The 16,373-nt window shown below is 36.3% G+C and overlaps 2 protein-coding genes across 2 annotated transcripts in view; one reads left to right on the top strand and one right to left on the bottom strand.

The window, feature by feature from the left end:
- Positions 1 to 742: 742 nt before the first annotated feature.
- On the bottom strand, positions 743 to 9,653 carry LOC111340142 (charged multivesicular body protein 6-A). Its single transcript, XM_088736869.1, has 9 exons — positions 9,409 to 9,653; positions 6,430 to 6,474; positions 5,728 to 5,792; positions 4,769 to 4,856; positions 3,757 to 3,843; positions 3,598 to 3,663; positions 3,446 to 3,526; positions 2,111 to 2,180; positions 743 to 1,571 (listed from the first exon to the last, which is right to left on the bottom strand). The coding sequence occupies exons 1-9, from the start codon at positions 9,484 to 9,486 to the stop codon at positions 1,510 to 1,512; spliced, it is 642 nt and encodes a 213-aa protein (XP_088592995.1). The 5' UTR covers positions 9,487 to 9,653; the 3' UTR covers positions 743 to 1,509.
- A 24-nt stretch (positions 9,654 to 9,677) lies between these two features.
- LOC111340144 (serine/threonine-protein kinase SMG1) overlaps positions 9,678 to 16,373 on the top strand; it is a 47,137-nt gene continuing 40,441 nt past the window's right edge. The window contains exons 1-14 of the mRNA XM_088736808.1: positions 9,678 to 10,156; positions 11,269 to 11,405; positions 11,607 to 11,665; positions 12,063 to 12,140; positions 12,399 to 12,480; positions 12,811 to 12,858; positions 12,972 to 13,020; positions 13,164 to 13,240; positions 13,498 to 13,570; positions 14,034 to 14,131; positions 14,467 to 14,555; positions 15,102 to 15,186; positions 15,605 to 15,677; positions 15,907 to 16,058. Coding sequence (XP_088592934.1) covers positions 9,775 to 10,156; positions 11,269 to 11,405; positions 11,607 to 11,665; positions 12,063 to 12,140; positions 12,399 to 12,480; positions 12,811 to 12,858; positions 12,972 to 13,020; positions 13,164 to 13,240; positions 13,498 to 13,570; positions 14,034 to 14,131; positions 14,467 to 14,555; positions 15,102 to 15,186; positions 15,605 to 15,677; positions 15,907 to 16,058 — 1,482 coding nt within the window. The 5' untranslated portion in view covers positions 9,678 to 9,774. The remainder of the gene's footprint in view (positions 10,157 to 11,268; positions 11,406 to 11,606; positions 11,666 to 12,062; positions 12,141 to 12,398; positions 12,481 to 12,810; positions 12,859 to 12,971; positions 13,021 to 13,163; positions 13,241 to 13,497; positions 13,571 to 14,033; positions 14,132 to 14,466; positions 14,556 to 15,101; positions 15,187 to 15,604; positions 15,678 to 15,906; positions 16,059 to 16,373) is intronic.

Consider the following 16,373-nt stretch of genomic DNA (forward strand, 5'->3'; position numbering starts at 1 on the left):
CTGTTCCATTACAGGGTTCATACACTTTTTCAGGCCAAAGATTCAAGGACTTTTCAAGGACTTTCCAGCACCCTACTTAGAAATTTCAAGGACTTTTTGTAATGACAATTTTACCTCAAAACCAAAAATGTTTCTGTTAACGTCTATGTTTTGGGTTTACCGATGGTGCAAAACAAAAGCAGATATTTTTCGATGTTGTTCAATAAAGAAATCAAGGACTTTCAAGGACCCAAAACGAAATTCAAGTACTTTCAAGGCCTTGAAATCGGCCTGCTGAAATTCAAGGGTTTTCAAGGGTTTTCAAGACGCGTACAAACCCTGCCATTAGGTGAATGGACCTCTATGATTCATTTTGTTTTTCTGCTATTAAATATCTGCTATGAGAATGACTGATAGAGGCCTCACCTTAAATTGCGGGTTTGGCTCTTAACCTCATTGCATCAAATGTTACTGCAGTAAAACTTTTTTGATGGAACCAACAAGCAACATGATGTTGAATTCACTCTCATTAGGATTTAAAGTCTTGAAATGCTCAAGGCTCTAAAAGTGAATGCATCGGGGCAAGTTTTTCATTTGTAGACTGCAATTATAACTTAACCTAATATTGAAAAGCAAGTGAAAATACTGTTTGAAAAATGCTTTTCAAGTGCCTTTCATGTTGATGTGAAAAAACTGAGAACTTCATCTGAAGACTGTACCTAGATTGTGCTATCACAATTACCTGCAGATATGCATCCTGCTATTTTGTAACAGAAAATTAAATCTTTATTATTTTTATAAACAAACACCAATTTTACTTCCACCATCAAACATTATAATATACACTCTGTGGGAAAACTAATAACAACAATAATAACCCACAGAAATTCCTATCAATTGTTGGCCAACAGTTGGTTGTTTGTCCACTGACACTTTACCATCAAGTTGGTGTGTTGGTAGCCTTTTGTCCAGCTGACATCTTACTAACAATTGGTCAACAAGTGGTCAAGGGGACCTCTGCTTCAAAGTTGCCAAAATGTAGAGGGGTTGCAAACAGGATGAGGCATAGTGGAGATGCCACAAAATATTCATTAGCGAAAACTGTAAAGATACAATTTGACTTACACTCTTCAGTGAATCACAGAATTAGATCATTTACCTCTTGAAGACTACAGCCTGAATAGTTGAAAGCTTATACTTTGAATTTTTAGCCGGGTAACTACATTTAATTTAATAACAAATTAAGGAAATTGGAGATTTCAGTTTAGAACCAAAAAAAAATAATTTAACTTTGTTTCTGTGGTTTCATGATTTCTTTCTGTTTTCTAGAATTTTTGCTGAAAATGCTTGTAAGATTACTACTTTGACTACTGCTTTATGCAGTGTGTGCAAAATTTCCTATGGTCAGGTTACTTATCTTTAACAGATAATTTTCAGAATGGAGGTACTGTAGGGTTACAGCACTAGTCATGGGTAACATGGGTAACATGACTTAATTTTATCATCATCATAGAAATAATAAGGCAATGTCTAGGCTGGAACCATCTCTGCTTTTCTTTCATCCTTCTTTTCCTTCTGGGGTCTTTTCTCAACTGTTTGGAAAAAATAGAAGTATCTTTTTGAGATGGCCAACAACCTTCACCCAAAATAAATTTCACAACAGTGTGTGATTCCTGGCAAAAAATATCCATACCCACCCTGAGAGGGTAATTGGAAATTCCAAGTGAAAGCAAGTCTCAGAATATTGAAACAAATCTTTAAAAAGGATAGTATGATATGAAGCTTCGTTGAAAGGAGTTTCAACAGTGAAAATGAACAAAACCCTTTATGGGATGGGTATGGATAATTTTTGACACAACACAAAAAAGATAAAAGAGTCTGACAGTACATAATATAGGCAATTTTACAATTTTGTTCTTAGTTGCCAAGCCTTTGATTTAGAGTGAGGCTGAAGATGACCTTATCGCAATAGAGACCAGTAGCTAGTTAGCATAAAAGATTATAACTCATTTGAAAAGCAGCAATATTTGTATCATGACAAGGTAACCCTTGGCCTCATTTCTGTTCAAAGGCTTGGCAACCATGCACACAACTGTAAAATGGACCATTGTGCAACACAGCTCAATCATACCAGGTTCTTCTGAGGGAACTTCTGGTAATGGTTCTTCTGTTGGCACTTCTGGGAGGTTCTCTGTCACAGACTGACCAAAAAGAAAAAGAAGATTCGAAACAAATCTTTGACACCTTCCCACCACATTAAATCAAAATTGCCCATGCTTTGTAGCAACCTTGTTCCCAGGATCTCTCTCTTCTCCCCTTGTCTTTTGCTCAAAAGGAAGGGAAGAAGAGAGACCCTGGGAAAGAGGTTGGTTTAGTACCACTTGTATCATCAATCCATTCCCATTCTCCCTCTGCTACTCATGTTCAAGGACCTTCATGTGACCATGGGAACAAGGTTGGCTTTGTACCCCTTGTATCATCAATCCATTCCCATTCTCCCTCTGCTACTCATATTCAAGGACCTTCATGTGACCATGGGAACATGGTTGGCTTTGTACCCCTTGTATCATCAATCCATTCCCATTCCCCCTCTGCTACTCATGTTCAAGGACCTTCATGTGACCATGGGAACAAGGTTGGCTTTGTACCCCTTGTATCATCAATTCATTCCCATTCCCCCTCTGCTACTCATGTTCAAGGACCTTCATGTGACCATGGGAACAAGGTTGGCTTTGTACCCCTTGTATCATCAATCCATTCCCATTCTCCCTCTGCTACTCATGTTCAAGGACCTACATGTGACCATGGGAACAAGGTTGGCTTTGTACCCCTTGTATCATCAATCCATTCCCATTCCCCCTCTGCTACTCATTTTCAAGGACCTTCATGTGACCATGGGAACATGGTTGGCTTTGTACCCCTTGTATCATCAATCCATTCCCATTCCCCCTCTGCTACTCATGTTCAAGGACCTTCATGTGACCATGGGAACAAGGTTGGCTTTGTACCACTTGTATTATCAATCCATTCCCATTCCCCCTCTGCTACTCATATTCAAGGACCTTCATGTGACCATGGGAACAAGGTTGGCTTTGTACCACTTGTATTATCAATCCATTCCCATTCCCCCTCTGCTACTCATATTCAAGGACCTTCATGTGACCATGGGAACAAGGTTGGCTTTGTACCCCTTGTATCATCAATCCATTCCCATTCCCCCTCTGCTACTCATGTTCAAGGACCTTCATGTGACCATGGGAACAAGGTTGGCTTTGTACCCCTTGTATCATCAATTCATTCCCATTCCCCCTCTGCTACTCATGTTCAAGGACCTTCATGTGACCATGGGAACAAGGTTGGCTTTGTACCCCTTGTATTATCAATCCATCTCCATTCGCCCCCCTCTACTGCTCATCATCAAGGAACCTTGTGAAAATAAGGACAATAGTAGGTACAAAGTACTAACCTTTGTCATATCCTCCAATTCTTGTAGCACTGCATCTTCATCTTCCTGAGTCAAACTTCCACTTAAAAGTTCGTCAATCTCCTGTGGAAAGAAAATCACAAGTTGTAGTTAAAAACTGCTGCAATCAAAGCTTTTTAATTGGTGACACTTACCCTCTGATACTCAATTCCTTCCCGAGTTTCATCCATTATTCTTTCCACGTCTTCAATGGACATTATCTGTGACAAAAACTTCAATTCACTTCATGTGATCAGAAAAAAATTGATATAACTTTGTACTTGCAAATTTTGATGTGTTTTTTTTACCCCTACCTCATGCATTTTCTTCAGAGCTTCATTTCCTTGCTTCAGTCCATCAGCCACTTGAATTTGAATTTGTGCAAACTCAACATCTTGTACCTGTTATAAGATGAATACTCTTTGTCTCTTACTTGAATCTCTTACTTAATGAACGGTCAAGCAGAAAGAGGGGGAAGGGTGTTTTTGTTACCCTTTGGACCAGAGGCCAAAGGGGGCAAGATAGTATCACACCGTTGGAATTTCATGAATGTGCAACAAACCCAGGGAAGGGGTTACAGTTACAGCTCCTAGTAATAGGCTAGAGGGGACGTGCTGCTGGATAGGGTCACATTTTCATGACGGATTGCCTCTAACGGGGTTTCATTTTCAATATATAATATTATATAATAATAGTTTCTACAAATAATGGTGTTGCAAATTTTGGAGATTTTGGGGATAAGAAAATTTTGGTAAGCAGAACATTTAAATATGGGAAGATTTGCCATTTAAAAGTTGTCATTGTATAATTATAATAATAATAATATTGTATTACCTTGAGTGACTAAGACAGGTCTATAAGTGGCCATAGAATAGACTATAATGGGATAGGGGGTTCTGAGAGGCCAGCTACACTAACCCAGCAAAAACTGCCCACCTAGGGCTCCACAGTTCCTTACTATTTACCTTGGGGAAGCAATATACTGATCTGAGTCAACTTTGGTTGCAGGGTTTCTATTGTAAGGGGGTAGCCAATGGGAGATAACTGTTTGAACTTAAATCGCTTTTAGTAGTTTTGTTGTGAAGTGTTTTAAAATCAATTGCTTCATGAATGCTTTCAAAACATTGTCTACTTTTGCCTAATTTGACACCTACTTTAAATTAAAAAAGCTTTAACCATAAGTCAAAGTCCATCTTTGTCCCAAGTCATAAATTGAGATTCTAGCAGATCAAGTTACACATAAGCTCCCATGACTTTGATAAAGAATATAATCTTTGATAAGATAAGAATATAATCTTTGATAAAGAATATAATTTGTTAACAAACCATTTTCTCTAAGTTCTCCAGCTGGTTGTCTGTCCTTTCCAGTGTCTGCTCCTGGTATCTCTTTTTCTTTAACAGAAGCTTTGCTTTGCTGCACAGTAATAAAAAATAATAATCATAATGAAAAAACATTTAACTTTCCTCATTAACAATACTGTTTTTTCTTCTTTTTCCCTTGACCAGAATATGGCACCACATCTATGCATCTCCTTTAAAGTTTATGTTAGTATAAACTTTAGTTCTGTTGGTAGGAAACCTAACCTTGTATAAGCCCCATGGATTCATTAAGGTTGATTCACTATACACATTGTTGTATTTAAATAAATTCATAATGCTTCCTTGAAAATTTTTATAATTGTAGTATAACAAATCCTTCCCTTTAGCACCCTTGCCACCCTGGGTATACATAAAACAGAAAGAGCACATAGAACAGACTCCTTAATCAAAATGTCATTGGGTTTATCACATTCCTTGGAGGAATCAAATCTGAATCTTCCAGAGGATTGAACCACAAACCTTCAAGTTTTGTGTTGGATGCTCTACCAATGCAGAGAACCCTATAAGGGAAATATCCTGCACACTGCTAGGATCATGTCAAAAACATTAACATTTATCACATGATAGAATATTTATGCAGAACACTTGTCATATGTGAATGTAATAATGGCCTTAAATTCATGATACAGTTATCTGTAGCTCTGTGGTCGAGCATCAAAGATTAAAGAGTTCTTTCTTTTTCCTTCCTTTTTAATTTTTTTTTTTTAATTTATCCACATCAAAAAGTTTGGAATTTGATTCTCTACCCCATGACTATAGGAAAAATATCTTTTACATTTGAAGACCAAGCTCAAAATGGGGAGCAAAGAGGTTGAAAATTTTGCAGTGAGACCCATTAGTATGAAGACTGAAATCTAAAGACCTCTATAGGTCCATTAGTTCAAAACATGGTTATCCAAACTTACTTTTTCTTTCCTTCCTGCAACAACTGTTTTGCCAGTTGTCTTTCTTTTTCAAGATTCAGTTGTATCTAGTATAAAGTAGAATTTGTTAGGAATAGAGCTGAATAGATAAAAACTCTCAGGCACAAACATTTGGGTTATGTTTGAACACGCTTTATAAAGAAGTTGTCAGATTAATATAACTGAAGCTTGAAATTGGCAGGACATGGCTCATGCAATTATTAATTGTTGTAAACCTGAAACAAAGTTATTACAGCAGGTAATCAAAACAAAGTAAAACATAACAAAGAGCCGATGAAAACTTAAACAAATGTGCTACCAGCCTCAAGTGTCAGTGACCATGTCGTGGTCACAGTTGTAAAAAGGTCTGAATGGTTCCTCATTTGATTGGTTTAAAGGATAAACTTAAGCCAACCATAAAACTCAAGGCAGATAAAAAACTTCAAGTGAAACAACACCAAAGAAATTTGGAGTAACATTTGACTCTTACTGTTAACTAAAAATTCCTCTGGTATAAAAGGGTTTTGATAAAATTTGAAGTAAACAGCATAAACTGCAATGTAGCCGCAGGCTAATAGAAATTAGGGTTTCATTCTAATGATATATATATCAAAGGAAGTATGGATCTAGCTAAGAACAGTACTGTTTAATGACCAGTGCTCTATCAAAGACATTTTAACCCTTAAAAAAATAATTTCTTCTCACCTTTTTTTGGTACTGTTTCAATTTGTCCCTCTGCTGCTTCAATGCCTAAATGACATGACAACAATAACAGCATTAATAATAATGCTATTAATAATGATAAATAACAATTATATTAGAAACAGTTTATAACAATCAAGTAATGGGAAAGAACACTCCTCTGATGCCTCAACCTTTAATTCCCAGAGGTGATTGGTATGTAACTTCTCCAGTTTAATATCCAGTCATTATCCCGCAAACAGGTAATGAGAATACTCAAATTTATCTCTTAGAAGTTTTTGCCTTGATCTAACTCTATATTCTTGTAACTAATTTATAGGGAAATGTGTAGCAACAAGGGGGGAGAATTAACAACAAATCTTGGGAGTTAAAGGATTAATTGGGATCACGGTTTTGGTCTACACACTAGATTACAGAAGCACACAAATACAACAACAAAAATATAACTGATAATAGTGCTTATCACTGATATTTTTATTATTACACTATTGTTATATTAAAGCAAGATTTCTGTATAACACTAAACTTCCTTTTGCATACATTCACTTGATAACAGTAAACAATAGATTACCTTTAGGACTAATGCTTTATTTTCAAACAGCATGGGGTTGTATGTAAATCTTTCCTTATGTTACGTGCACGAATGACCAAAAAATGTCCGCTAACAAAGCACATATGAAAATAGACTCCCGAGTACGATATATGGCACGCAACAAAAATGTAACAACAAGCAGTTACCCATTTCAACTATTATTTAATTAGTTTTACACTGTTTAATCTACTTAGGTTAGAGATTAAGTTAAGCAGTTCATAAAGCAGGCTTACAATCCTTCATGCCGTGTAAGTGTTCGTCGTCTTGATCAACTTCCAATTCCAACATCCGCCAACTGAAGACCACGGCGCTTGGCTTTCTTGATTTATCGCATTCTTTCCTTGTACACAAACTCTTTCGGAGGACTCCATAGTAAACTCTGTATTCTCTATCTTCTTCCTCTCTCGACTATCGTCTCTTTCATCTCTTTCTTCTCTCTGGATATCGCAAGGTCAAAAGGTCATAGCCTTATCACATCATAGCTTCCACAAGTTCAGTCAGGAAGCCACGAGGGTAAGCCCTCAGGCAAATCTCCTTTTGTACTTCTCATAAGCCAGCTTTTATACATTTACTTTAGTTATCTGGAATGTTCTATTACTATTTATAGCGTATTACAAGTTGTACTATTTTTGGAACTGCTGAGTCACATGAAAGAAGTTTCTGGAATATTACAGATTATAGATAATTCTAGAAAAGTCTGGGATTGCGTGACAGATTCAGTAAAAATAATTCGATCCTCGTAACACTTATATTTAACAATTATTCGCCATAGGCAAGGTGAATATCGTCGAATAATCCCTGAGACGAAGTTGAGGGGATTATTCAACAATATTTACTGAACCTGATGCGAATAATTGTTTTGGTATAATTTCAGAGCTGAACAACAGAGAAATTTCTAAAATCAAAACATTTTAGTAACATAATTTTATTAACATTTTATTTTAACGTTTTATATAAACCCCGGTGAGCAGTTTATATAGCATTATATAAGGAACCGCTCGATCAATCAGATTGCTGGAAACTCTTTGCTCAGCTCTGAAACTATACTAAAATTATATATGTTTTAACAGTAATTGGTTTTTAATAAAATCAGATCCAAGAAATGGCTTTTGGTACATTGTTCCCCTTGTTTTAGTTTTTGTGGAGGTAAAAAACTAGAGAACCTGGAAAAAAATTTGGGCGGAAGTGCCCTCACAGGCTGCCATTGCTGGTTGCCTCTCCACAATGATAGCTTGACAAATATAATTACAGTAACTATGTTTAACTATGCATGATCTGAGCTACTTATCAAATGGTAAATGACTAAGGCCCTGTCTATACATTGCATTTAATGACACGAATTTAATTGATGAATTTTTTTCGTCTGGGAGACAAAATTAAATGTCAGTTCATTTTAGATGTCAAATATAATTTTCATGTCGTTTTGTGCCTGCATTGACTTTGATCGGCGGAGAACTTCCAAAAACAACATGGCAGCGTTCAAAGAGGCATTAATGCTGAATATTGCTCTGGCGAGGTGAAGGCGTAGGAATTTGTCTTTTCGGATGTCAATGCTTGTAGCAGTAAGAAGAAAATTCAGGCTTCGACTGCTGGCTTTATTATGTTTATTACTACAGCAAGTGGGAGAAGAAGAGGGACGTTTTGATAGTGAAGATGTTTCATCTACCAAATTTACCAAGATAGATGCTTCTGGGCTCCAAGGAGTGGATGTTCGTGTATAAATTCTTGCACAAGGAAGACAGTACCCAACTCGCTTCCCCGGCTCCCATCCCTTCGCGTCTTCATCCAGTTCAGCCACAAAACATTCCAAACGAACACATACAGGTCTGTCACATGAAATACAACTGTATTTCGTTTTAGCCTCGCATGACCAACAAGTCTGACTCAACGTTTTTCGGAAAAGGACTCCAGCAGTCGCCATGTTTTCTATTTTTCCGGGAACTCTTCTCCCCTTACCCATGCCATGCAGGTGAAAACTGTGAGCGTGGGCTCAAAATTAACAGGTGGAATAATTTATGTCGTCGAAAAATAATGTATGCATTTAATTCGATGCGACTGAAAAGCGACGTATAAAACTGACACGCATTTCAGACGTTTTATCCGGCTGGGGCACACGGATAAAACGTCTAGGACGAGTTTAACTTGCCAGACGAATTTAATTCGTTTTAGACGTCGCTTTACTGTCGAAGAAAATTGCTGGAATTAAATTCGTGTGAATTAAATTTGTCTCTAATGCGACGTATAAACCAGGCCTAAATTTATATAAATTTATTTATAAGATCTAAAATTAATTTGCAATGTAAAAGAAAAAATGGACTCTTAATGTTACTCCTTATTGAGACAGAACGCTTGATGGGTCATAAAGTTTAAAGTTAGCCTTGGCGACTCACCAAAACTGCTTTGTCTTGTTCTGTAATCTTTGGTTTTACAGGCTCAGGCTCTTTCTTCTTGCTAAATAGAGATCCCATCTTATTCCAGTAAAGATAATTTCTTATCTCGCTAAGAATACGATTTAAGCTGTATTAGGTAGATTTTACCCCAACAGAACTACAACATTTCGAATGTTTTCGTTGCGATACAGGAAGTAAGGGGTTACAAGACCACCGCCATCTTGTTTTTATTGTTCTGCGAAACAGCCGAAGGAGCATGAAAACGAGGCACATTTTTGGTATTCAAGATGGCGCTTGGCGCTCTGTAGGACTCACGCGTGAATTTCTTGTTTTTGTGGAGACGTTTTCATGGCAGAATGAAATGGTATGAGCGCCAGACCACAGGGCCGTGGTAGGCAAATACGCAGAGATCGTTCTCAGCGAATTAGAGGCCGAGACCACTCTGCAGACTCAGTGAGTAGCACGACTAGTACTCAAAGTGAAAGAGAAAGAGATCGAGAACGAGAACAACGGAATGGGCGGAACTCCAGACGTCGTCCTGAAAAGAAAGATGAGCGAGGCAGACGCAGAAATGAGGAAGGCAGAAGAGATATACCTGATAGAGAAGGCAGCAAAGCCACTGATAAGGATAAAGGAAAGCCACGTTCTGAGTCTGAGAAACAACCACCTCGCGGAAGAGGTGAACCTATCCGAGATCCTCCAAGGGAGCTAAACCGAGACAGTTTTGGTTCTAAAGGCTCTACCAATGGTTAGTGTAACGATCAAACATATTTCGACTTCCTATCCTGAATATTGTGTTGATCAGAAAGTTTTTGTGTTGATAATTTGCATATTCGTGAGAGACAAATGTAAATTCTAATTGTAATCAGTGCCGTTGTCTGAAGTTTGAAAGCCGCAGTTTTAGACCGCAGACAGCAATCGTTATTGTTTTGCTGACGCGATATAATTTTAAGTACTATCTGCTTAACTTTTGATAAATAGTACTTTAGACCGATAAACTGTTGATAGTCAAAAAGAGGAAATGATGATTCCGCTACTTTCGGCTTCCGGCTTTACTTGTTTGTAACGTCTCTTGCTATTAAAATGCGTTTTTAGATCGTGACGGTGGTATCTTGTCTACCTTTTCTTTTTTAATTTTTTTTCTAGGTATTCGTTGGTTTGACAAGGTTGTTTGATATTATTTCTTGTATCAATTACTTGTTTGGTTTTTTTTCCTTGTAAATTATTATCTTAAGTAAGTTTGCAATTTGTTTAATTAACCATGGTCAATTAGCAGACTTAAATATCATTCGAGTTGATAGCAAGTAGGAAATGAATGAGGTAGCTAACTTGGACAGTTCTAAAGTTGCTCTCCCAGTTGGTGTGCCTGAGCAAATCTCCTGAAGATAAAAGGGTTAAAAGCATAGAAACAAACAAGCTAACTTAATTAACTTTTTTATAGGCTCAGGCACATAGATATGTATCGGATGAACCCTCTCCCAACTCTGGTTAGCTTAAAGAATTAAAAAAGAAAATCTCAGTTCTAAAGAGCTGGTGCAGGTATTGGGTTATGTCTCTGACACTTGCAGTATTACAAGTTTTGGGACTGTACCTGTATTGTGTTATGTTCTTAGGCATGTCATCTTACTCTTAGAGTGCTTGTCTCTATAAAGGAGTACAAATGCATACCAGCAAACTATCAGGGGAACTTGGCCAAATGCTGGAGGTAACCTGTAGTGGAATACCATCCCACCTAAGGGGGATCAGCAATTCTTGTAGTAGCTTCATACTATGGGAACTGAGTTAAGATTGAATTTTAGGGGTTACAAGGCTTGTAGAAAAACTAACTCTGTACTTAAGGTATGGTTGTTTCACTTTCAGAACGAAATAATATGTTTGGTGATGATTCTCGTTTGTCACATCTTGTAAAGAGGATTGGTAAAGAGTCTGAACGGGACAGACGTCTAACTGCGGCTCAGCAGTTTGAGGAATTCCTAAATATTCCCGATAATTCTCAGGTACTGCAAGATAAAAACATATGATGATTAAATTTGCTATGGCTTTATGAGTATTGATCGAACACCTTAGGCAGAAAACAACAATTTTGAATTTCAAATGATGCCTTAAACTTGTCAAGAATGTTGTTATGTTGTATGGAATAGCTGAGTCAGTTGTTGATCACCTTGCATTTTTTATCTGAAGGCACCTTTCATTTCCAGGTGGTAGACAAGCATGCAGAGAATCTATTTATAGTCTTAGAAGATGTACTTTTTGAAAGGTAACTGAACTCTTCTTCAAGAGGCAGACATGTCTTGTTAACCTTGTGGGCCTACTTTTCTTGCTTCATGCAAACCTGAAAAAAGTGTCATTTAGAAATGTTCATGCTTTTAAACATATGGACTCTAGAAGGATCTACCTGATCAATCTGTTTCCTGCAAAGCATTTTACTTTCAGTTGGCCAACTGGTGGATAGCTTGGATGTAAAGATGTTTTACTGCTGTGCCAGTGTGTCAAATTTGTGGAAATACTCATTTAACTCGCAGGATAGTTTGTTTCAAATGTTATGACCACTTTTTGTCAAGTGAAATCTGGAGATGTAGAATTGGAAATGAGAGTGATAATCATTACTCAAAAAAAGTTGTTGGGTAAATAGTTTTATTTTAAAATAATTTCAGAGGGCAACCAGAGCTGAAGGAAAAAATAGCAACATGTGTTGGTATAATTGGTGGAATTTTAGGCAATGAAGCTGGAAGGTAAGTTAACTGATTCTTTGCATTTAAGCCAGACACATCTAGTAATCTAACAAGCACACTTATGTCTCAGTGCTTTTTCCATTGAGAGCCCTATTGGTAACTGAGTGGGAATTGAATGGAGAAACCAAATCTCGCTTCCAACCAGTTATCTCCCCTTAAAAGTTTTTAAGGGGAGATAACTGGTTGGAAGCGAGAAGAGTTCTAAGTGTCATTTTAATAAGTGTTGTTAGTTTATAAAATTAATGTTTTACTTCAAAGGTTTTTTCAGTGGATATTTGCCAAGCTTGAGTCATCTGCATCTGATGAAGTAAAGATCTTGCTGCTCACAGCACTCTACAAGGTAGTTTTTACAATTTATCTGGTTTCTATTGTTGTTATCTGGTTTCTATTATGTATGTTTCTATTTTTAATAAGTATTTTCCTAATTTAGACTCTTTGTTTAGTTACTGATATTAGCAAACTTTCACACCTTTCCCTGATAGAAATCGCAATGAATCTTTTTTTAATACAGGATTGATATGTTGTTTACTGTTTTTGCATCACAAATGTGGTCAATAAAAGTGAAAAAATGATCTTTTCAAACTAGGTTGATTTGTATTTTACTTTGTTTAATAATTTTGTCAACTCATTAATTGTTTAAATTACTAATTATTTCACTTTTTTTCAAAAGGCAATCCAAGTAGACACTAAGAACAAATACTTTAGAGATTTTATGACGGTAAGAAGCAGCAGTCAACTTCCCTCTCTTTATTTCTCATTTTGGGAAAAAAAAAAAGGAAAAAAAATTAACTGCAAATTGTGTCTAACAACAAAATTATTTATTATTTACAGAATGTCATGAGTAGCCTGCAGAATATCTTGGAAAATGTAGACACATCAGGTATTATGAAAAACTATTGATAATTAATAAATTTTAAATGGTTATTGGTTTATGATAAGAGATATTTCATTGTTCATACTTTTGATTTTATTAATACTTGGATATACTGGGAATGGTTTATGTTTGATGTTGTTGATTGCCAGACTTACTGCGAGCAGCTTTGAATGTGATGATGCCAATAGCCATAGACTATCCACATGCCTTTGCTGGTCATTTCAGGGTAAGCTTTATTTGATTCAGGATAGGTAGGATAAACTCTGAATTGTAATGATCATAACATATCAAGTCATACAGGGGCTGACAAGGGCAATTAATGAGTCTTGTTCTTAACTACTCCGTTCTTATTAACCTGATGCATTCAACCCATTTTTTTCTGGCTCAGACTCAAATATGCTGAACATGGACAATCAATACCACCCTAATTTATAAAAAAAAATCTTATTTCTTATCACTTTGGTTTTCCATTCTGGTTTATAGGATACTGTTGACATCCTTGTTGGATGGCATATTGACACGTCTCAGCAGACATCTCTAACCAGTTACACTTCAGGTTTGGTAGCATTAGTATATTTTTCTAATATTAGTGAAGTTTAGCAAGAATTTAAGGCTAGTTTGGCCAAGTTGCTGAGACCTTAGCTTGGCTTTTTTCTGTTTTTGTCTCGGCTACAATGTGCTTCACGCACAAGTTGGAGTAGGATTTTAAGCTGATACAGATAGTCAAACTATATTTTCATCATGATATACATATAACTAATTTAAATCATGTTTTATTTCTGTGCTGTTCATATGTACAATTTCTTAAAATGTCTTTGTAGTTCTTGCTGAGTCAGAGGTCTTGACCATAATTATATTGCCATGAAACAATAAATTTTGTCACAGTTCATTATAGAAGTAAGAAGTAACCTTTGTTTGAACTTTACATTGAAAAAAGGGAATTTCTTCATCTCTCCTCCAACAATTCATTTTACTTTGTGCTCCTATCTGTGATGACTGTCTGTTTTTCTGTATCACAGAATGTCTGGTAAAGCTCCATGACTACTGGGCATCAGACATAGCCTTTTCTCTAACACTGCTCAGCCAGTTTTTGGAAGATATGGAAGCTTATGCAGAAGTAAGGAAAACAAACTAAATGTTATACAGTTTCTTTTGACAGCATTTTAGTTTCAATTTTTTTTTTGAAACAGTAAGTGATAGTTGTGACTAATTGTAATAACTTCCCTTTAACAATGGCATGGCAAATACTAAGCTGCCTTTAAGATTTGGTTTGGTAAAATTGTAGAATTTAAAAATAACTGAACTCTATTTGAGATACCACTTCTATCAGACTGCTTGTGAGAAGCCCCATAGATGCTCACATAAAGGTTTACCTTTGTAATTTATTCAAAGTCAGAGGTTAAAATCTGTGATGGCTTTTACTTGATTTTTGGTTACTGTGCTTATCAACAGGAACTAGGCATGTTGTCTAACCAAGTGGTCTCTTCAGAAGAAATCCCATCGCCATATGTGTCTCTCCCAAGGCTGACAGCACTAGTGAGGTGAACTAGCAATTCCATAGTGACTGTCATACATATATATATACATATATGAAATGATGAATGTCTAGAATTGGCTGGAGCAGAGATCCTTAATTCCTCTATCCAGCTGCCAAACACTCTGATGTCAAATAGTTGCGAGAATTTGTTTTTAAAGCGAGATAATAGCTAACAGTGATGGGTTGGTCTATTCCAGTCAAAAAGCTTGTTTGAAAGACTACTGATATCACAGGGATAAGTTACATGTTGACCTTGTGTGAAAGGTGAAGGCTGATTTAACAATAGGATAGTTTTGGTGACAGTTAAGAGGTATATCAACTTTTTAATGGGTGGCTGTATTTGGTGGAAGAAAACAACTTTTACCATGAAGAGGACTTAAAAATCTTGGAAACAAAATCTTGGTACAGTGGTAATGGCCTTAGAGGGGTTTTTAAGCATAGTGGATCACTGGTAACCAGCTGTACTTCTTGCAGTGTCATTGTTAAGCTCTCTAGTTACTTAAATTATTTATTTTATTTGATAGTTTTCTTATTTCACTCCTGTTTTCAGAGTGTTTACAACAGTTGTAAATGGCATAGGACCAAGCTTTTCACCAAATCGAAGTCCATCTATTACACCTCCATATTTAACAGAGGTATCAAATGCTTCCCTTTGTTTTCTTTTTCCATATAGTTACATACATACATACATACATACATACATACATACATACATACATGCATGCATGCATGCATGCATGCATACATACATACATACAAACATACATCATACATACATACATACATACATACATACATACATACATACATACATACATACATACATACATACATACATACATATATACATACATATATACATACATACGTATATTGCAACTCCCAAGCTGGGTTTTTCAGTTACAAAGCCTACATTAAATTATTGTAATATTATAGTAACATTTATTTAGTAACATGATATAGGAAAGTGGTGTTAGGGGATTAATACTTTTAATTATTTTAGCTATAAATATCAGCATGAACCAATCACACCCATTTATGTTTTTGTTTCAGTTGATTCAAAGGATTATTCAGTGCATCAACATGTCAGGGTACTCTTACTATTATGAAAAGCTCTTTGTATCAGGTAGGTTTGTAAATTTTCATGTGAAATCAAACATAACACAATTAAAACCCAAATTGGTAGGAATCAAACCAGGTAGGATCAAAGAGTTGAACTTGGGGCCACTGAGTACAATTCCACTTGGTGTTCAGGGCAAGACTTTAACATTGGACTCCCAGATTGCTCTTGTCACTTAGTCATGTACCAGTACTACATGTTTTATAATTCAACACCTTTCTTGTTTCCTTTTCAGCTAATGAGTGTTTAGAGTCCATGTGTTCATGGTTACAGCCTTACTTCTCGTGTTGCTGCGAAATAACTGCATCTTTTGTGATTCAACAACTACAGAGCAGTTCATGTGTCACATATCCTCATATAATGTCTGCTCTTCAACTAATACAGAAGGTAAATGAAGCTGTAAATTGGATTCTGTGGTGTTGTTTTTGTAGTACAATTGATTCTTTTGTGAGCAAGAGACAGTATGAGAAAGATTAGTAGCAACATTTTATTTCTTCATAGAAAGTGTGCAGTCTTTCAGTGTATTTCTTTTATACACAGTTTGGTTGACATGGAAAACATGCCCATTTCCCCAACCAAAGTATAAAAAAAGAATAGGACTTTGGTTCTCTTCTCTTATTTGAGGGGAGCCTCTTGAATTTTTTTTAACATTTGGTCATACACCTCTTTCTGGTATTCTTTACATTTCAAAAGGATGTCTGG

This window comes from Stylophora pistillata, chromosome 10 (assembly GCF_964205215.1).
Source record: "Stylophora pistillata chromosome 10, jaStyPist1.2, whole genome shotgun sequence".
In the NCBI taxonomy this organism is placed as follows: Eukaryota; Metazoa; Cnidaria; class Anthozoa; order Scleractinia; family Pocilloporidae; genus Stylophora; species Stylophora pistillata.

What these genes read in the sequence shown, in the direction of transcription:
- LOC111340142 (XM_088736869.1), bottom strand. Translation starts at nt 9,486, where the DNA reads ATGGGATCTCTATTTAGCAAGAAGAAAGAGCCTGAGCCTGTAAAACCA. An exon ending in TGGAGAACTTAGAGAAAATG is followed by an intron (nt 3,844 to 4,768) that starts GTTTGTTAACAA and finishes ATCTTATAACAG; the next exon opens with GTACAAGATGTTGAGTTTGC. An exon ending in AATTGGAGGATATGACAAAG is followed by an intron (nt 2,181 to 3,445) that starts GTTAGTACTTTG and finishes CTTTTTGGTCAG; the next exon opens with TCTGTGACAGAGAACCTCCC.